This window comes from Gorilla gorilla, chromosome 12 (genome assembly GCF_029281585.2).
Source record: "Gorilla gorilla gorilla isolate KB3781 chromosome 12, NHGRI_mGorGor1-v2.1_pri, whole genome shotgun sequence".
NCBI lineage: Eukaryota > Metazoa > Chordata > Mammalia > Primates > Hominidae > Gorilla > Gorilla gorilla.
The window spans coordinates 38838674-38859504 of record NC_073236.2 but is presented as its reverse complement, the minus strand read 5'-3'; the positions used below and the strand labels follow the sequence as shown (position 1 = coordinate 38859504).

Genomic DNA, 20831 nt, shown 5'->3' with positions numbered 1-20831 from the left:
GGAGACATTGCTGCTGCCCATCCATGGTTTCTGGGTGGTGCAACACTACTAGGTACTTCTCAGCCCTGCCTTGGGTGTGCCCTACGGCTTCGGAGACCTCTTTCTTTATGGCAGCATTTAACATACAGCTTGTAAATGCTGGTGAAACATAATCTCAGCAACAACACTGCTTTAGGACTGAACTATTAATACAAATTTTTGTTATTGATACCTTAAGGAACTTTTTACTTCTGAACCTTGACTCCAGGTACCACGGGGCCATTACAAAAGGGTTAAAATATGAATCTGGTTATCTCACCAAAAATCAATTATTTTAGAAGACAACAACTATACTCAATATGGATGTAGGCAGAAGCTTAAAAGACCTACTGCCACATTAATTTCATTACATTTAAGATGCTACAGATAGATAGATAGTATATCATTTTAAAGTTGTTTCCTAAAATGTTAAGATGTCAATGGCAACTGGATTCTACATCCTGGTTTCTGGAAAAATGCTTATCTTAGAATTAGCAAAACATACAAGTAGAATAATTAACAATATGCCTTCAGTATCCCAACTACCCAGAACAGTGGTTCTAAAACTAGGTTGCAGTTTGAAATCACTTTAAAAACCTGCCTAGACCCTGTCCACAAATTCAACCCCAGGGGATGGGGAGAAGGCAGCACAGGCCATCAATTTGGGAAAAGCTCTTCAAATGATCCCATAATTAGGATAGGATATACAAGTACATTATGTTGCAACTAAAAAGAACCAAAACATGAAGGCAATTTTATAACTTTATTTGATCTGACGACCAGCGATTAGTTCTCATCCACATTGACTGTCTGTAGATCTGTAAAGGAAATAACAGTCAATTTCCATACCCACATCACAGTTCATATTTCAACTCTAAAAACCTTTTGTAGACGGGTCTGGGCATTCTATTTTCCACAACCTTTTTACATCCCAGATATGGATCAGTTTTGCATTCTTTAGCATCTTCCCACACCAACAATTTAAAAAGGGTACAATGACGTGTGTCACCCCTAGCTTAACAGATGAATTCACATTTTAAGAGGTAAGGACATTTTTCTAATGAATTTAAATGGCTTTATGGGATGGAGAACTTACTTACTTTTGAAAGTGGTAACAGGTACATAGGTAACCAAAGTATATAGCTTATTTGGTGAATCTTCATCCTCATTACGTTTTCTGGACAGCCGCACACGGATTCGGTATGGCACATTCCTAATAAAAACATAATTGTGTTGCTAAAGTCAATGCCTCCTTTCAACCAAGCAGCCACTAGCTGTATTCACATATCTCATATGCCTGCTTCTAATGCTGTCCTTTGCTCTACTCTGACCAACCTAGAACTTACAGTTCCCTGGAAAATGAAACATAACCCCCAGGTGAACATTAAATGCTGTTACCACAGGAGGGATGCTTGTTTGAAGACATGTTAAGGTAGCCACCATTGATACCCAACTGGTTAATCCTAAGCAGATATCTGGGTCCAAATGGTCCAAATGTATTAGTCTTTTGTCTATCACCAGAAACTTGTTACGTGATTTTTCTGTTACATTAAAATATGAAGAAACGGCATGGTGGCTCGCCCCTAACCCCAGCACTTTGGGAGGCTGAGGTGGGCGCATCATCTGAGGTCAGGAGTTCGAGATCACCCTGGCCAACATGGTAAAACCCCTCTCTACTAAAAATGCAAAAAGTAAGAGCCAGGCGTGGTGGCGGCTGCCTGTAATCCCAGCTACTTGGGAGGCTGAGGCAGGAAAATAGCTTGAACTCAGGAGGTGGAGGTTGCAGTGAGCTGAGACTACGCCATTGCGCTCCAGCCTGAGCAACATTAACTCCATCTCAAAACAAACAAAAAACACTGTTAAAAACTCTGCCACAGGCACATACTCTATTTCTCTATCTTCCACATGCAATCCCCTTGTCCTGTCTTACCCTCTCCGTAGCATCACAGCTGATTCTCTTTCCTCTGTCGATGCCGGGTATTGTTCTAGGCCCTGGATTCCTATAAACTTAGGACTTCTCTTGGCTCCTGTAATCCCATTCCTCTTATCCCAAGGCAGGCATCGGAGGACACCTCTCCTGCTGCACCCTTAAATGTCCACCCACAGAAGAGCTAGGTCTCAGGTCCCTGTCTTGTTCATCTCACTTAATCCTAAGGTTTAAATACCACACAGATGCAGACAGTCCTCCCCCAACCCGTTTCCAGAATCAACTAGTCCACACTGTCATCATTCCTCTAGCTGCCCCTCACTCCACTTCTGGCACCTCATGACGTCCTTTACAGCACAAGCCTCCCCCCCCTTGCTTTCTGGTTCCACTTTAGAGCAGGGTCCCCCAACATCAGAACTAACATCTGAGCTAGGCAATTTTTTGTTGAGGGAGCAGCCCCATGAGTTGTAGGATGTTTAGTAGTCCCTGGCCCACAGTATCCCTCAGTAGTGACAAAAAACACTGCCCCCCACCCCCGCCACAACCCCGGGAAGGATAGGTAAAACTGCCCCAGGCCAAGAACCACTTCTCTCATGGTGGACTTGCCATGATGTCTAGAGTGACCCTACAGGGTCGGCCCTCACCCTTCCCTCCCTCCTCCACTGGGCTCGCAGTGATTTATTCCACTTTACCTGCATTCACCACCCCGCTCCCAGATCCCGCCAAGCTTCCTCTCTCTGCAATGCTCTTTCCCACCCTACACTGCTGGCTCCTTCCCTTGGGTCTCAGTTCATAAGCCACTAAATTAAGGGGCTTCCCTGCAGATACTACGCACCCTAAGTCACGGTCACAGTATTTTTTTTTTATACTTCCACATGCATTAACCAAATTACTGAACTGATATGGGCTCTTGCAGGGTTAAGTGAAGCTGGTGTCATTGCAAAAGTTCACCTTCGAATACAGATAACTTTAGCACCTTATTCCTTTGGCCCAGACAGCTTTGTTGAGCCTGGTGTCAATGCGCACATCTGGAGTTCCCATCTCCTTCATGGCAAATTTCCGAATCTCTTTGAGTGCCCGAGGTGCACGCTTCTTGAAGCCCCTACGATTCAAACATAAGTGAACAAATTAAAGGAGCACAAAACTAAATTAGGTACATGTGAGAAATCCTCAATGTCGTTGATAGGCTCCTGGAAACTGACTTTGAGCAATGTCTTATGTAACAAAACCAAGTTTTTACAGCATACAGTAGGCCAGTGTGCTTACAGCTCAGTGAAGACTTACTGTAGATGGTATGTCCTCCTAAAACCAGCCTAAACCAAACCTTAAACTAGGCAGTAACAATCCTTTTTTCCCACCAGTGTGCAATGCCCAGCAATTAGCATAACACTTAGGACAAGAAGATGCATAATCCACTTTCTGAAGTCCTCAATCAAAATACTAAATTTGATTAAATGTCATGTCTTAAGACAGGACATGTTTTTGGAACAGATCATTCAATGCTATTGACTTCATCTATGCTTAAAGAGCAGGGGCCTGAAATGTGCAGGCAGGTTGCTTCTTGAGTATGATGAATGGCAGTAGTTAACTCTATGAACCCATCAAGCAAGCTCACTTCGCTTAAATACTTAAAACATCCAGAAGTAAACGGTACTAGAAATAACAGCAGCTGGCAATCCCTTGTTCTTCACACAGCTTATGTAAGCAACCTATTGAGTACATCAGATGGTATCTAGTACTACAGAGAAAGACAAACCAGGGAAAATAAAGCATTAGGGAAGGGGACTGCAAGTTTCTATAAGACGGCCAAGGTGGGCCAGGTGTGGTGGCGGGGTCCTGTAATCCCAGCTACTCGGGAGGCTAAGGCACGGAGGCGGAGGTTGCAGTGAGCCGAGATCGCGCCACTGCATTCCAGGCTGGAGACAGAGCAAGACTCCGTCTCAAACAAAACAAAACAAAACAGATGGCCAGGGTGATATTGGACTCAAGGTCTGAAGGCAACGAAGCATTTATTTGTGGAAAAAACATTCAGGCATAGGGAAAAAAAGAGTAAAAATTCAACAAAGTAGCTACTTTGAAACAGAACCATGCCCGGTATGATTAAGCGGGTCAGCCAATGTGGGCTCATGGCAAGAACTCTTGATTTCTAACCTAAGATAGAAAGCCGATGGAGGATCTGAGAATAGACCACGCATGTTTGGGTAGGGAACAGGAGTAGGGAGCTGCTACTGTCCGCATTCGGGTAAGAAAGAATAATGGGGGCGGTCAGAAAGACCAATGCAGCTGGTCAGACTGTGAATGTATTCGGAGGGTAGAGCCCACAGGATTTGTTAAATTGCCAATGAATGAAACAGGGAAGGCCACAAGAGGAAAAGATTGGGGTGGAGGTGATTCGGCACATCTCTCAGTGACAACCAGACGCGTGAGTTCGAGACCCAGGGCGGCTACAGGGATACTCACACTCCATGGATGCGCTTGTGAATGTTGATGGTGTATTCTCGGGTTACCACTTCGTTGATGGCAGAACGGCCCTTTTTCTTCTCGCCACCCTTCTTTGCGGGAGCCATCTAAATGCAGGCGACAAGGAGGCTCAGAGCAGAGTTTAACAAGCTCAAGCCAAGTCCTCCCTCCCAGCCTCACGCTGTCACTCTCGGGGCGCTTCCAGGTGCTGAGAGTCTGGCCAGGCTAAGTCGGTCACCCAGTGGCCCACGCACCCGCGCCCCTGCGCCCCTCAGATGCCTCCGACCCGGAAATCCCTGCCGCTCCGGCTCCCCTAAGCCTGGTCACTTTCCTCCTCAGGCTCTGGGAGCCTTTAAAAGCAGGGTGTATTCCCATCTCCCCACAACCGGAGCCCCGGGCTGGCTCGGGAGAGATTTTGCGGTCCCAGTTAGCACAATCCCAAAGGAGGATGGGGCTGGATTCCAGGAGCCGAGACTCCGCCACCCATACTCACTCTGCAGCGTCCAAGTTGGAAAGGAAGAGCGCGAAGGATTGTGGGAGAAGGAAAGCCGCAGTTACAAGTACAACTTCCGGGTCGCCAGGCAAGGGGGTGTGGCTAGGGAAGGGGAGAGGCGAGCTATGATGTAAGCGGCGCGCGCCGAAGTGGGGCCAGCTAGCAGGCGTCGTGGCGGGGCCGCGCTTTTGGGCCGCGAGCTTGAGGTCCCGCTTCTCGACGGATTCCTTCTGGCTCCGGGAAGGAACTTGCGTCCCTTCTCTAAGTCTTCGGATAAAACCAAGACCTAGGCCAACAGATGTATGGGAGCAGGGCCAGGGAGAGAGACTTCGTTTGTTTTTCCCATTCATTCATGCATCCGACCAACACTGACTGAGCCTGCGTCGGGCGTGGTGCCTGGCTGGCGGTCCCAGGGTCACTAAGACGCAACCGGGCGCTGGAGGTGCTTGCGTCGAGCAGGGCCGGCACAGGATTGCCAGTCGTTGCTGTCCTGGGCGGTGGAGCCACAGGGCTGTCGCGTCGTCCCTGTGCGTGGGTGGCCCAGTGTGTTGGATATGACCCGAGAGATGACAGATGTGAGATGACACGACAGGGAGATCTGAGGAGGTCCCCAGAGAACTGGGAACTGCGTGTCACCAGTCTAGAGATTCGGAGACAGTTGGATCTATGGACCCATGTCTTCCTTTTTCTTGTCGAACTCACTTCTTTCACAGGAGCACGCCATTTTTAGTGGTTTCTTAAGATGAGTACACTAGCTAAAAAGTTTATGAGCCCTCAAATACCTGAGTATTTATTCAACCCTCAAATTTAAATTCTGGCTTGTATGGAATTCTAGATTGAAAAGAATTTCTCCCCAGCATTTTGAAGGCAGGCTTCATTGTCTTCAGTTTTTCAGTGTGGTGAGAAGTGATGCGTCATTTTTTTCTCTCTGCAAGATTTTAGGATCTTCTCTTTAAAGTTCAGAAATTTCATGACGATGGTACCTTGAATTTAAGGAAATTTCCCAGAACGAAGGAGCTTGATGTCCCAAGTTGAAAGGGCCCACTTAATGCCTGGCACTTTGGTGAATGGGGAAATGCCCGGACCAAGTCACTCCTAACCTACTAACAGGGTTTTCAGCAATGGACATGTTTCAAGACCTCACAGACAAGACTGGAGGCAAGCAATTTCAGGGCTGGAACAGGGAATCTGATCTCATGAGGAATCTTTGCATCCTGTATCAGGGTAGATGTTGCACTTCTAGGTATCCCAGCAGTCCTCAAAGGCAAGAGATGGTGGTGGACAAGCAAGCCTCCCCCCATGTCTCTTATCAGACTCCAAAGGCCTTTCCAGAAACCTCCAGTAGATTTCTGCCTGTCATTGGTTAGGACTAGGGACTCCATTTCAGTTAGGCTGGGAGAGCACATGCCTGCCAAAAGCAAATGGGATTGTCATGATTACCTTGGCCTAATGATGGGTTGTGTATTTTGTGGCCTGGGCTAAACACATTGCTTTTGTTGTTGTTGTTGTTGTTGTTGTTGTTGTTTGAGACGGAGTCTGGCTCTGTCGCCCAGGCTGGAGTGCAGTGGCGCGATCTCGGCTCACTGCAAGCTCCGCCTGCCGAGTTCACGCCATTCTTCTGCCTCAGCCTCCTGAGAAACTGGGACTACAGGCGCCCACCACTACACCCGGCTAATTTTTTGTATTTTTAGTAGAGACAGGGTTTCACCGCGTTAGCCAGGATGGTCTTGATCTCCTGACCTCGTGATCCGCCCGCCTCCGCCTCCCAAAGTGCTAGGATTACAAGATAGACAAATTGCTTTTAATGCACAGAAGTGGGGTTCTGTTAACAAAGAAGAAGAGGGGCTGGCACAATTTGTTTCAACCAAATGATGCTTGCTCTCATCTCCTTTATGCCTCCTCTTCCTCATGCTCAGGCACCCTAAAGCCTGCCTCAGGCCTTTCATACCCCATGGCCCTTTTGGGATCATTGTTCTGATCCTGACTCCCTGCAATCACACTCTGAAGATGTGATCTTGCCCCTTCTATCTGGCTCCCAGCACCTAGAGAGGGATTAAGGGACAGCTTTCTAGGGTATCATCCATTAGAGGTAGTAAAAGTGTTACTGTAATAAATCAGAAAGAAGTCTGGTGCCAGCTGACTCAAGTTTCCGTATAACTGACGAAATGTGAGTAGATCCTACCACTTGTTGAAATAAATAGATCCTTCCAGTGGGAATCTACAAAACATCCCCCTAAGATGTCAACTCTCCTGCCTTACATAAAGGTTGAACAGACATATAATAAAGACTGTTTGGTTTGAGGACTGAAAATCATTTGCCTGCCTGGGGCTCTGCAGACTCTTCCAGCTTCTGTTTCCCTCCCAAGCCCCAGGGACCAGGCCAGTGACTACTGGGCCTGGAAGAGACCAGAACCATATAATAGGAACTTTGTAACTCTCTGGTGTTTGTTAGCTGGGCTAATCACTCACATCTTTTTACTTTTACTGATGAGCAGAGAATCCTTAAAATGAAACAAGATCTGAATGTTTCCCTGTCGGGGCAGCAAGAAAGTAGACAGGTTGCATTCCCGTCCACCAGCTTTAGGGGCGACAAACCTAAGGGGCTAAAGGAGTCCTCCTTGGCAATTTCATGCTGGACTGAGCTCCAGGAAGGTCCAATGGGACTTCCCAAGAAGCGCCACCGAAAGATTTTTACAAGGAAAGAGGCATGGTGGTGAAGAGGTGCTGAAGAGGTGCTGAAGAGGTAGTGTGGGTAGACCAGGCCTGGGAGGTCAGTGTGGAGGCTGTTTCTGTGACCCAGCCTAAATGGGGCCCAAATGAGGCAGCAACTAATGTGACAGAAAGGAGAGGAATGGCACAAGAAGTATTTGAAATTAAAATCAACAGTTCATAACTGACTTCATATGGAATGTCAATTTAGGAGAAAGTGCTGAACAAAATCACATTAGAAAAGTAGACTACGGTATAATATATATTACATTGCAGAAATCAATGTGATTTCATGACTGAAAATGTTTTCAGCTCCATCACAACAGGATGACCCAATAACAGCAACAGAGGCAGCGCTTGACCCAATACCAGCTCTTAGTCTTACTCTAGGTGTCCAGATTTTAATGTCTTTTTTTTAATTAAAAGGAATCAGGACTCCTTGGAGGGTAGTCGCCTGCATGCTTTGAGAGAGGAAAAATAAAATAAATAAATAAATCAGTATGAGCCTTGATTGTGTTGTTCCCAGAAGGAAATCTGGAATCTGATTTCTGATGGGCAATGCTAAAAAGAGAAAAGAGCCAAACACAGGAGCTGGCTCTCACTGGCCGGGTTGTACCAATTTGAGCATGAAATAAATAACAATGGTCAATTAGAAAAGTTGAGTTCATAAAAGGCCATGAGTTCCTAACTTCATGCTTAAAACACGAAATATAAAAAAGATAATCGTAATTTAAAAAAGGAATCAGTATCATAGATGTGCCTAAGTGTGGTTAGGCAAAAATCCTACGAGAGTTGTTTTCTTTTTTGTGTTTCCAGTGAGCTTTTTTTGCCAGAAAAATAAAGCTGTTTGTATGCATAGTGTGAAATTAATGCGTGTCTGCCCAAAAAGCTGCTAACAGGTATCTCTAGAGGATCCAAATTAGTTATTTATCTGGGACATTAATGGCAGACTTGGAGACCTTCAGGCTGTGCCTACACTAAGTAAAGAGAGAAACCAAAGCAGTCTTGTACCAAAACAAATTTTACCAGATAATTTAGACAAGAGTGTAAAATGTCATGGCTTAGAACAGTTGGCTAGTTCCCCATGTCGCATGCACAAACAACATTTTAAAATTAATGTAATGAATTTTAGTTGAATTAGACAGTAAACTGAGTTAGTTGAAAAGATCATAAACTGAGTGTACTTGAGTTCGCGTTTCAGTCATTTCACACGAGCCAAGACTTTATAGTTTTACAAATAGAAAGGTCATGGGTTTTCTGGAAATAGGACAGGGTTGCAAAATAGCCTTTTAATGAGCAAACTTTAATGAATCAAAAGTTTAGGGATTAAACTTCCCATGATGCATGTGGGTTTAAAGAAATATTACACATGAGTTTTCTGAGTTTATCCAAATTCTGAACAAGTGTAAGATTTAAGCAAAGCTAAATCAAATTAGTAGCAAGGCACACTCTGCCCTTTTTTAATGACTTCCAGCTAGAAAATCCTAGGACAATAAATATACTGTCCATTAAAAATCTTGTTCTGCTTAAAAAAATGCTGACAGCAAATTAAATTACAAATTCTATTACAGGCAAATCAGATCTAGAAACCTTTGAATTTATAAAACATTTAAAAATAGTTAATCCAGTTTCACAGAGCATTTTTAAGAAGGGGGTTCATTTCTGGTTCCTTTAAAGAGTAAGTGTTCTAGTACGTGCAAAATATTTTCACTTACCTTTTTCTTAGGAATAGAACAATTGTGTGAGTAATAAAACTTTTTGGATGTATTTATACGGCACCCTCTCATGCCATCCAAAACTGATCCTAGTCTTGGAACTGGGAAGAGCCATCCCCATTCTACATGGGAGGAGTAGGAGCAGAGAGCCATAGCAATGCAGCAGGGAAAGGAACTTTGCTCTCTTGGGCCAATGCTTTTGGAAGGGGCATTGCCATTGCAGTGGTTCTCAACCACAGTACTCCAGGGTACCCTCCTTCAGCCCATGAAGCCTCATGATGGGGTGGCTGTCTGTAGTTGGCAGAAATCTTCTAGATGCTGCGGCTATGCCCCCACCCTCAATGTGGCATATGTGCACACATCTTATATGGAGACACACATACGCTGCCCACATCACTGATATCTAAGTGTTGGTGGCAAAACCCCATGTAATTCCAGGCTGAGTTTAATGATGGGCTATAAATGAATGCTTTGGTGGAGAATGTCTTGGTCACCTCCATGGATTTTACCTGTGTCAAGATTGAGATGTTGGCTGGGTGTGGTGGCTCACACCTGTAATCCTAGCACTTTGGTAGGCCGAGGTGGGCTGATCACTTGAGGTCAGGAGTTCGAGACCAGCCTGGCCAATATGGCGAAACCCCGTCTCTACTAAAAACACAAAAATTAGTGGGGTATGGTGGTGGGTGCCTGTAATCCCAGTTACTCGGGAGGCTGAGGCAGGAGAATCACTTGAACCAGGAGGCACAGTTTACATTGAGCCGAGATTGTGCCACTGCACTCCAGGCTGGGCAAGAGAGAGAGAGACGCTGTCTCAAAAAAAAAAAAAAAAAAGATTGAGATGTTTCCAGAAACTTTTTCTGTTTTGTTTTGCTGTCACTTCTACAGTAAACCATTTGTTTTTCGGGCACAAACTTTAACACAAAGATCAGAACCTGATAGGCCGATGCAGATATTGCAGCTCAAAAAGCTGATGGCTTGCTTTCATCTTTTCCGTATCTTTGATTATCCTTGAAACATCTTGAAATTAGAAAAAAAAGAATTACTGGTGAAAAGATGTATGCAGGGATGTATAACAAGGGACAGAGGAAATTGTACAAATTTGTTAATTTATTACAAAATTTTCACTCACAGAAAAACACAAGAAAACTTTTATACTTTTATATTTGGGAAAAGGAACTGGTATCTCAGATACAAAATAATTTACACATAAGCCATACAATTTTATTTTATATAGAAATAGGTCATTATTACAACAGCTGTACAATTCACTACGCTTCATCTTATAATTACATAAAATCTTTTCTTTAGAAACATCTCAACATAACAAAACATACAAAAAAAGCAAAGTGCATTTTGAAAAGGAAAATCCAATTCTCAGTATTCTCATGAAGATATGTAGAAAGATGCAGCATTCTCACTCAAAGGGCCAGCACGTGGCAGGGTCTCCTTGGGGACTGCAGTCCCCCAGGCCTGTCTGGCTTGTGAAACCTCTCCCCTCACAGACTTGGAGTTCTCAGCAGAATTCTGGAATGTTGGCTGGCATGATTGTGCTTTGCTTTGAGTCCACCTTTGTAGTTGCAATCAATGAAGTAAACAGGAAATAGTCCAGTGTTTTATTTAGGGGCTAAAAAATCACCACCAGCATGGCCTGGGGTGAAAAGCCTCATCCCATTAGGGTTTAGGCCAGAAAGTGTGAATCTGCAGCTTGGTTAATAACAACCAGCTTCTCTGATTGGTGGGCTGCTGTTGTTACTGTGGTCTCTGAATGAAGCCATGAGACCTTATTATTTTTTTTAAAAAAACAGAAAGTGCCTAAGTTATTTCCTCTGTGTAGCTGTGCAAATTAAAACAAAAACACCCATTTAAAAATAATGAAAAATAATCTCTTTATTCTCTCTCTCCAACAGATCTCTGACCCAGTCCTTCTCCAATACAAAGGAAAGACGATCAAGAGCGTGAAGGCCAGCTAGCGCAGATGGGCGGGCCGCAGGTGGCTAGAGCAACCGGTGTACTCTCGGGGGATGCAGCGAGATGCGCCATCTCTGACGGTAAACCGACCAACGATGCCTACACGGGGCACCTGGTTCCTGTCCAGTATGGCTATAGAGTGTGCCCAAGAACCTCGGAGGCAAGAGAAACACGGTCAGTATTCCTGATCATTTCCACTGCAGCAAGCGCTGCACTCCAGAGATGGTTACCATCCAGGAGTTCTGAAACGTATGCAGTATGCACAAAAGCCAGGGGTTTAGTTCAGACTCCTCTCCCCATCTCCTGTGGCCACCCCCCTCATCCATTGGTTAAAGCTGATTGTGTCCCGACTTCAGTGCCGGGGCATTATCGGGGCGGCTGCTGGAGGCCTGACGACTCAGACAGACTGCTGACCCTTCGGGGAGGACGTAGGGGCTGGGGCTGTGCTGGGGGTGGTTGGGGGTAGCCCAGGGTCCCTGGCTGTTGTGAGTAGGTGGAGAGAAGTAGCGAGTCCTGCTGCTCACTGTGCAAAGAGGTTGGTGCCTGTACCTAGAAAAAAAAGAACAAAGGGCTTCAGAGGTGGTTCTGATGTCCGCCCCTCAACCGTCTTACAAGGCAGTGCAGGGCATGCTGCAGGTTGAGTTAGACTATAGGGCTGTCTTTCTTGGGGGGTCATGTGGGGAGAGGTGGCTCTGGCAAGACCTGGGGGTGTGGTGGGGATGAGGACTAAGGGAACCTTAGGGTGAATTCTGAAGCTAAGTTCTCCGCCAATAGTGGGGGCACCTTCTGGCCCAATCGACCTAGGCCTGTGGCTATGGCTATGGGGAATGGTTTCGTAAACACGTGCACATGATCTACATGTAGCCACAATGTTTTTGGATGATGGAACCTGAGGCCACATGCAGGTAGTTGACAGGGCAGAATCCAAACACACATACAGTTTGCACACTTTTCACTGCTGGTCCCTGATCCCGTAGCTACCTCCAGATTCACCAGCACCTACTAGGAGCATCTTGATTGGAAGTTTAGAAGCTTTGACTGACCAAAGCCTGACTTTGGAAACTTCAGTCTTATCACCCACCATTCCCTTCCATGAAATCTCCTCCTGCAAGTAACCCAGCACCCCCCTGCTCTCAAAGCTGCCCAGGCACAGCTGCCCTGAACTTTTGCTCAGGCTGTCTGGCTGGAACACTGTCCCTTTATCTTCACCCTCACCCACATTTCGGGCATTTCCTGGACATCAGACTCTGCAGTGGGTGCCTTCTGAGCCCTCCCTCTTCTCAAGTCCCTTCCTCCACAAAGACTTCCCCACCACAGCACTCCCACTGTTCCCAAATCCGAGCCTGACTGCATTCTGTGCTAACCCACCTCTCTGCACCCCACCCCAAGCCCCTAAGGGCAGTGAGTGGGCCGAAGCGCTCTCTGTATTCATAGCCTGCATCTTGTATGCAACAGGTGCATGCAAACTTGTCTGTTGCTCATTTCCCATCCAAAATCACTTCTGGGTCTCGAGAACTGACAAGATCTGCAAAGCCAAAGTCTGAGTTGACTCCCACTATGTGTGGGGTCAGGGAGATCTGAAAATTATAGCACAGATGGCTTAGCAGCACTGGAATTAAATTACATTCTAGAACTTCAAGGACAGCTATCTTCATCACTATCTACAGTACTCAAGAGGTCTCAGCTACTGCTCATTCTCCATGGCTTTGCAGGTGCAGGTGGGGCTGCAGGCCAGGGAGGAAGCCCCCCAGGACAGGGAAGGGCTGGGGTGAAGAGGGGCACCCTGCACATGGGTGAGGGAAGGCCAGGCCCTTCTGGAGCTTGGCAGACGCAGACGTGTGGCTCCCATGTGAACCTGCGGACCAGTGGCTCTCACCCTCCCTGCTTTTGACATACTTGGCACTTGCTTGAAGTAATTTTTGCCTTCGAAGTAGTGACCACATGTAAATGAGCTCCAAATTTTCCTGGCAAGCCCAATTTCACACATCACTGTATTTATGAAGGCAGGTTAATGGATCTTTAACTAAATGTGATTTAACTTTATGTTTATATAGGACTTTATAAACACACTGAAAAGTCCAACATAGTCATCAATGTTTTTTGACTTTTGCTCTAAAAACTATGAACATATCAAGATGCAAATCCTTGAGTAAAAACTACTTTTTTAAAAAAGAACCTTTTTAGCACATAACCACGTAAGGCATAACAGGCTACTCGTAATTTCAGGTACTCTGTAGATATAGACTTCATAAACTTTAAGCATGAAAAACAATCAAATAACAATCTTTCTGGGGCTTACTTCTATACTAGGGATAAAACAACCTTGAAAGCAAGGGAATAAAATATCTCTGAGACTTGGGGTGTGGAGCGTGGCCCGGCTCCCAGGCCTGCACGGGGGCCCCCTGGGCCGTGGCACCCACCTGCAGGTAGTGCTGTGGTGGCTGCTGCCGGGCCTGTGCAGGCTGCAGGGGCGACGGTTGGGAGGCGGGGAAGCTGGGGTGGAGCACCGCCTGCCCCATCAGCAGGACGGGCATCGGGGCGCTGCTGCTGTTGGCGGGGTGTGCGTCTGGATTTTGAAACACGGTCTGGCTCTGTGCGTACCTGTTTCACGTGGGAAGGAGAAAACAGGTCCTTTAAGAAAGCAGTATTGACACCAAAAGCACGAGCAACAAAGAAAAAACAAATAAGTTGGACTTCATAAGAAACTTTTGGCCAGGCGCGGTGGCTCATGCCTGTAATCCCAGCACTTTGGGAGGCTGAGGCAGGCAGATCACAAGGTCAGGAGATCGAGATCAGCCTGGCCAATATGGTGAAACCCCCGTCTCTACTAAAAATATAAAAATTAGCCAGGTGTCATGTTGGGCACCTGTAGTCCCAGCTACTTGGGAGGCTGAGGCAGGAGAATAGCTTGAACCCGGGAGGTGGAGACTGTAGTGAGCCGAGATCACACCACTGCACTCCAGCCTGGGCGACAGAGTGAGACTCCGTCTCAAAGAAAAAAAAAAAAGAAACTTTTGTCCATCAAAAGACACTATCAACACTATCAACAGAGGGAAAAGGCAGCCCACAGAGTAGGGGAAGATATTTGCACATCACATATCTAATAAGAGACCGATACCAGAATATATAAAGAATGCCTACAACTCCACAACAAGAAACCTACACAACCCAATCAAAAAATGGGCATTGGGGCTGACATTTCTCCAAAGAGAAGCTAGAAATGGCCAACACACACATGAAAACATACTCAGCATCACGAGCCATTCCATTAGGGCAAAGCAGATCAAAACCAAAATGAGATGTCCCTTCACACTCATTACAATGGTGATTATCAAAAAACCAGGAAGTAACTTCACATGGCTGGGAGGACAGCAAGAACAAGGGGGAGGGGCTACACACTTTTAAACAAACAGATCTAGGGAGAACTCTATCACAAGAACAGCAAGGGGGAAGTCCCCACCCATGATCAATCACCTCCCACTAGGCCACACCTCCAACACTAGGGATTACAATTCAACATGAGATTTTGGTGGGGACACAGAGCCGACATTTAACACAGTGGCTGCAGCACTGGACAGTTCCCACCAACAGAGCACTGAAGTTCAAGTGATTCTCCTGCCTCAGCCTCCTGAGTAGCTGGGATTACAGGCACGTGCCACCACACCCGGCTAATTTTTGTATTTTTAGTAGAGATGGGGTTTCACCGTGTTGGCCAGACTGGTCTTGAACTTCTGACCTCAGGTGATCCGCCCGCCTTGGCCTCCCAAAGTGTTGGGATTACAGGCATGAGCCACTGCGCCCAGCCTATTTCCACTTATTTGGATCATTTAGGAAGAACAGGTAAAATCCAGAAGCAAAACCAGCCCACTTCCTCCCACCTAATGATAGACATGAACGAAACTTTACAGATGGCTCCCCACAACCTGCAGGTCCCTCCTTACCCTCCTGTGACCAAAGGGAGGGCCAGAAAGTCTCAGGGGCAGAGGCTGCCTAGAAAGTTATCCTGAGGCATAGGGAGACCCCAGACAGGGCCAACAAGGTGGACTTTGAAGATTCAGGGAGCCCAAGAGGCCTGTGGCCTGGAGTTAGCTGGCCTCCAGCCCCACCATCTGCACTGTGTGGCCTTCGAGAATGTAGTCTAACCCCTTTAAAGCCCAGCCTCTTCACTGGTTTAAAAAACAAACAAAGAACAAAAAAACAAACAAACAAAAAAAACCAAGCATGTGCCTACACCCTAGGGTTTTTATCAGGATAAAATTAAATAATGAACATATAGACCCTGACCCTCAGAAAGGCAGTAACCATCTGCTGTTACTCTCTGTCCTGGCTGAAGGAGGGCACAGAAGAAGGACTTCTAGGGAGAGGGGCCTGGGGGTGCCTGCGAGGCTTCTACATGAGGGCATCCCAGGCGTGATTGGCTAGCACTGTCCTGGTTAGCTCTGGACACAAAGTCAACCAGTGTTAATATGAAGGAGATGTCTGTGTGATAGCTCTATTTCTGCCTCATTCCCAAGGGCTAGAAACTGTTTTCCAGCAGCTTTTAAACTACTCCCCCTGTGTCTCCAGTAACCGTTGTCCCTAGTAATGAAGTAGCTGAGTAAAGCTGCTTCTGGTCCTGCGGGTGCTAGTGGAGAGGAGGCTGGGGAAGGTAGACAGGGGGCTGCTTGTCTGGGAGAGAAGGGCCCGAGCACAGTGCCAGAAGCACGGAGCACCAAGTGTGCCCGCGGCATGTCAGCTGGAGCCTGGGGGAGGGTCCTTGGGAAGGGGGATGTCTCCAGGGGGGAGGGCTTTAGAGGGCTTTACAGGTGTAAAGAAGTCGGAAGATGATGGCAAACAGTGGGGTGTGAATTATTTCCTTCAGTGCTGCTCTAAGCATGGAGTGCTGAGTTTTTTCTGCTTAACTGGGACACGGTAGAAGAAAAGCTGAGGGGCAGCGTCCCCTTCACAGCTGTGGGCACACTCAGACCCTGCCTTTAGCGCAAGGCTCACGTGAGTGCTGCTGGCCCAGGCGGGTGAGTCTGGCCAGCCTGGAACCATTCCACCAGTGCTTGCCTCCCGCCTCCCGCCAGGGTCCACGTACTTGACTTGCCGTCCCGTCCTGCTGACTTCTGAGGGCTGCCTTGCGTCACAGGACCCGGGCATCATGGGCTGGATGGGCTGGCTCAGCAACAGCCTTTAAGCAGAGGTGGGGAAATGGGAAACTGATCAGCACCTGAACCACAGACCCACTGGTTGTGGCAGCACTTGCTCAGCCTGGCTGGACCCTTTATGGTTGACTCTAATCCCCACTCTCCTGGCTTCATTCTCTGAGGATGATGGATGCAGCGGGTAACCTCCCCTGGACCTCAGGATCCCAAGCCCTGTCCTCTGCTTCCTTAGCTGAGATCAACTGTGGACACTTTAGAATCTGTCTGAACTCTACCTCCGTCTAAAGCAGAAAGTAGAGCTGAAATGAATGGGGTAAAATGATGCCTGGGTTATCCTTTAAACAAGGGCAGTCTCGTACCTGAGCTGCCGATCATGGCTGAAGTCTGGGCTGGGCTGGCACTGGCTGGCATCCTGGGAGGTGGAAGCAGGTGTGGTCAGATTCAGACTTGGCGGGAGCACAGCTGTGGCGCTGCTGAACGGGGACACTACGCTGCTTCCAGAGCGGCCGCTGCTCTGCATTAGCTGTGAGCTTCTCATTGGCTTTGGACCCTGGAGCATCATTTCAATGAGAAAGGTAAGACTTGGACTCAACCCTAGGCCATCTCTCCAGGAAACCTCCCAGTGTCTCCTCCTTCTACCTACCCTTGCCTTTCCTCTAAATCAGAACCTCCCAACTACTGAATTACTTTGATCTTGTGACTGTCTTCCCCATTGGATTGTATTTGAATCCCTTGGGCCTAGGACAGTGCCGGACTCCAGGCAGGCAAGTAGCAAATGTGCCTTGAACTGAACTACTTTCTGCTTCAAATTCTACTGCAGACACATGGCCCTCCTGGCTGTTTCTCCAACTCACCAGGCCTACTCCTGCCCTAGGGCCTTTGCACGAGCTGACTGCTCTGTAGAATGCTCTTCCCCTGACATTGACATGGCTCATTCTTTCACCCCCTCAGGTCTTGACTCAAATATTATCTTCTTCAAAAGGCCTTACCTGGCTACCTCTTTACACCTCCAGCCATTCCTGGCCCTCACCAGCATTCCTATACCATTGCACATACTATAATTTTCACATGTTCGTCTCTCTCCTCACTTGGAACAGAATTTCTTTTTTCTTTTTTGTTCACTGCTTTCCCTCAGTGCTCAGAATTTAGTGCCTGGCACGCAGTGAGCTGAGTGAAATAATAAATGAGTGAGGAAGTGGGCTTGCACCTGCTTTGGGTTTTCTGTCTATTTCACTGATTGTCCATTCATCCAATAACACAGTGCTCTCATTCTTAGTTTTTACAAAATTTTCCAATATCAGATAGTATAAATCCCTCCTCAGTTTTCTCTTTTCCAAAATTTTCTTAGCTCTTCTCACCTATTTTTCTGATGACCTTTTAAATCAAAAGGCTGTATTTTCAAGCAAAACCCTTACATTTGAAGAAAGATGGCCTAAACACTTCCATATGTGTGCTTATCTGTATTGTACTGCAGGTTATCTAAGTTCCCAGATTCTCTACTGGACTACAAGCTCCTCGAGGCCCAGGACAACTCTTGCTCATCATTGTTCCCCTGGGTCTTGGTGAATTCAGGAGCTCAGCTGACTTTACCAAAGCCACGAGGGCATGGGAATGTGAGGCTGGAGGAAAGGCTGCCTTCCCATCTGTTATCCTCCAGAAGCCCTGCTCCAGACTTCTGAATTCCATTCAATTTGAGTGCCATTTATCTGCTGGCGATTTTGTCCAATTGCAAGGTCACTGGTGGCTTGGAATAGGTGGAAATGGCTACAAGGGTTTGGCAAAGAGTCTGGGGGGCCTGGAGGAGCAGCAGGGGCCTGGAGGAGCAGTGGGGGCCTGGAGGAGCAGGGGGGCCTGGAGGAGCAGGGGAGGCCTGGAGGGGCAGGGAGGCCTGGAGGAGCAGAGAGGCCTGGAGGAGCAGGGGAGGCCTGGAGGGGCAGGGAGGCCTGGAGGAGCAGGGGGACCTGGAGGAACAGTGGGGGCCTGGAGAGGCAGGGGGCGCCTGGAGGAGCAGAGAGGCCTGGAGGAGCAGGGGGACCTGGAGGAGCAGGGAGACCTGGAGGAGCAGTGGGGGCCTGGAGGAGCAGGGGGCGCCTGGAGGAGCAGGGAGGCCTGGAGGAGCAGTGGGGGCCTGGAGGAGCAGGGGGCGCCTGGAGGAGCAGGGGGCACCTGGGGCAAGGGACAGTGAACAGCAGTGGCTGCTCATGTGGGTAATGGTTAAAACCAGAGTGGATGGCAGGGACCGTGGACGTTTAGTGTTGGGACATTCAGCTGCCAGTGGGTCTCTGGGATGGCCATATCTGCCTCCAAGCCTAAGTCAGCATCAAAGGTGAACATTTCAGCTGAGTGATATCTTTAAGCACGAGAGCAAGGGACGGAGGTGGACATTTATAAAACACAGAAGGAAGCCAATACAACTTGGGGTTTCAAAGTGACTTTAACAGAAGAAGGAAAAGACGGCTCACTCCCAAATCTACCCCCAGTCCATAACGGAACAGGGCAGTAGGCCTCAGTTCACGTAGGCTGCCGGAATCAAGTATGTCCCAAACTGCAAGAGGGTGTCTGCTCTAGAGGCAAGGAGTGAAGCTGGCAAGGAGCACATTTACCTGGGTTGATATCACACTTGATTCTCTGAGCAGGTGCTGGCTTGTGACCTGGGCAGAGGAGATCTGCCCTGGAAGTTGGGGGCCCGCCCCGAGCTGGGGCTGAGTCACTGCAGCTGACCTTTGCTGTAGCTGCTGCTGAGCCTCAGGTCGCTGGGTGCTGCTGAAGCTCAGGGATACAGCTGGCTGCTGCAGGAACATCTGGGAGCAGAACAGAAATGCCTGTGAAGTTGGGGTCATGGGTACCTCACCAGTGTGCACCTCCTTTGCATTCCCTGTGCCCAGTAAGAACTTTCTTGCTCTGAGCTGCCTAGAAATAGTTCATTTACTCCACTGGTGGACATGGAGCACCTGTGATGCCCCAAGCTCAGTGGAAGGCACTGGCCACAGAGCCATGGGCTGGAGAGACACTCCCTCTGCCTTCATGAAGGTTACAGGCAAGTGACTGAGGCCTAACAATGTGAAAGCTGTTTAGACCCAGACGTTCTCTAAATAATGTGATGTACTTGTTTAGAGTCGAGGTTGGCTTACCAGCTTCTTCCTAGAAGGGAGAAATACCTGGTGAGTGGAATGCATGATGCAGTCATGATAATATTGCCTCATGATATAGGGGCAGAGGGATGGCTCACCTGTGGCGTGGGCCACATTGCCCTCACAGTAGGACCAGGCTCTGTGTTTGCCCTTGAATCTCTGACCAGTGACTAGTGTCTGTACCCACGTTGCTGTTGAGAACCTTCAACCCAGTGCTCTCAGCTGAGATGGCAGATCTCTCATTAATTAAGGAACCACATACCCAGGCAGGCCAATAACATGGATATGATCAGAGAACATTAAGTCCATGCACTTTAAAATTATGTTCAAGTTTTGTAATCATCATGATCATCTCTGTGTTTTGTTACCTAAGATGTCTCAGAGACATTTAAAAGGCCACGGTATATTAGCTTGGTGGTTTTAATTTGAAAGATTTAAGAGAATTTGAGGTGTTCTTGAGAATCCTGATTTAGTTCAAATAAGTTTGGTGTATTTGATTTAAAACAGTTGTTTACGCTGGGCGCTGTGGCTAACGCCTATATTACAGCACTTTGGGAGGCCAAGGCGGGCAGATCGCTTGAGGCCAGGAGCTTGAGACCAGCCTGACCAATATGGTGAAACCCTGTCTCTACTAAAAATACAAAAATTAGCTGGGCATGGTGGCGCACGCCTGTAATCCCAGTTATTTGGGAGGCTGAGGCAGGGGAATTGCTTGAACCTGGGAGGCGGAGGTTGCAGTGAGCCAAGATCGTGCCACTGCGCTCCAGCCTGGGCAACAGGGTGAGACTCTGTCTCAAAAATGAATAAATAAATAAAACAGTTGTTTAGGTGCTTAGAAAGATTTTACTTCTTAGCTTTATAAGTCTGCCTTGTTAGGTACATAAAATGCTTGAAAGATTCAGATAAATTAAATGTGTAAATGAATAGCTTTGGTAGATAATGTTGATTATTCACAATCAACCTATCAAGTAATTGAACATAAATAAAAATCTAGTTAGAGCATTGCTCTTTTTAGATCAAATTAGTAGATTCATAAATAAAATAGAATCTGTCAGTTGACTCTGAAGTTTTAAGAAAGACAACTTTTGTAATTTTAATAATAATTTAATGACAGACCTGAAACTGGCTTTTTAAACAAAAGTACCTCTTGGGTATTAAAAACATCAGATGGCATTGTGTCTATCATGATTCTCAACACGCACTGTTCCAGTCCATCAGGCCCTTAGCTTGGAGTTCTTTAGGGGGAAGGCTCTCTGGCTCACA

The 20831-nt window shown here is 47.2% G+C and overlaps 2 protein-coding genes across 7 annotated transcripts in view; both read right to left on the bottom strand.

Annotated features, from left to right (window-relative positions):
• Positions 1–767: 767 nt before the first annotated feature.
• Positions 768–8074, bottom strand: RPL31 (ribosomal protein L31). Its single transcript, XM_004031514.4, has 5 exons — positions 4899–8074; positions 4406–4512; positions 2922–3047; positions 1119–1231; positions 768–836 (listed from the first exon to the last, which is right to left on the bottom strand). Exons 2-5 carry the CDS (start codon positions 4510–4512, stop codon positions 805–807), a joined length of 378 nt encoding a protein of 125 aa, XP_004031562.1. The 5' UTR covers positions 4899–8074; the 3' UTR covers positions 768–804.
• A 2444-nt stretch (positions 8075–10518) lies between these two features.
• Positions 10519–20831, bottom strand: part of NPAS2 (neuronal PAS domain protein 2) — a 176471-nt gene continuing 166158 nt past the window's right edge. For 3 of the 6 annotated variants that reach the window (XM_004031512.5, XM_055378431.2, XM_055378433.2), the window contains 5 exons: positions 19041–19238; positions 16797–16987; positions 16371–16463; positions 13711–13891; positions 10519–11839 (listed from right to left, as the gene is read on the bottom strand). In XM_004031512.5, coding sequence (XP_004031560.3) covers positions 11657–11839; positions 13711–13891; positions 16371–16463; positions 16797–16987; positions 19041–19238 — 846 coding nt within the window. In that variant the 3' untranslated portion in view covers positions 10519–11656. The remainder of the gene's footprint in view (positions 11840–13710; positions 13892–16370; positions 16464–16796; positions 16988–19040; positions 19239–20831) is intronic. The other 3 variants (XM_063695622.1, XM_063695623.1, XM_055378432.2) reach the window with 1 other exon arrangement.

Coding starts and splice junctions, on each gene's coding strand:
- RPL31 (XM_004031514.4), bottom strand. CDS start 4,512: ATGGCTCCCGCAAAGAAGGGTGGCGAGAAGAAAAAGGGCCGTTCTGCC. Junction 1,232..2,921: donor GTCTGGGCCAAAGGAATAAG/GTGCTAAAGTTA, acceptor TGTTTTTATTAG/GAATGTGCCATACCGAATCC. Junction 837..1,118: donor ACCTGTTACCACTTTCAAAA/GTAAGTAAGTTC, acceptor TTTCCTTTACAG/ATCTACAGACAGTCAATGTG.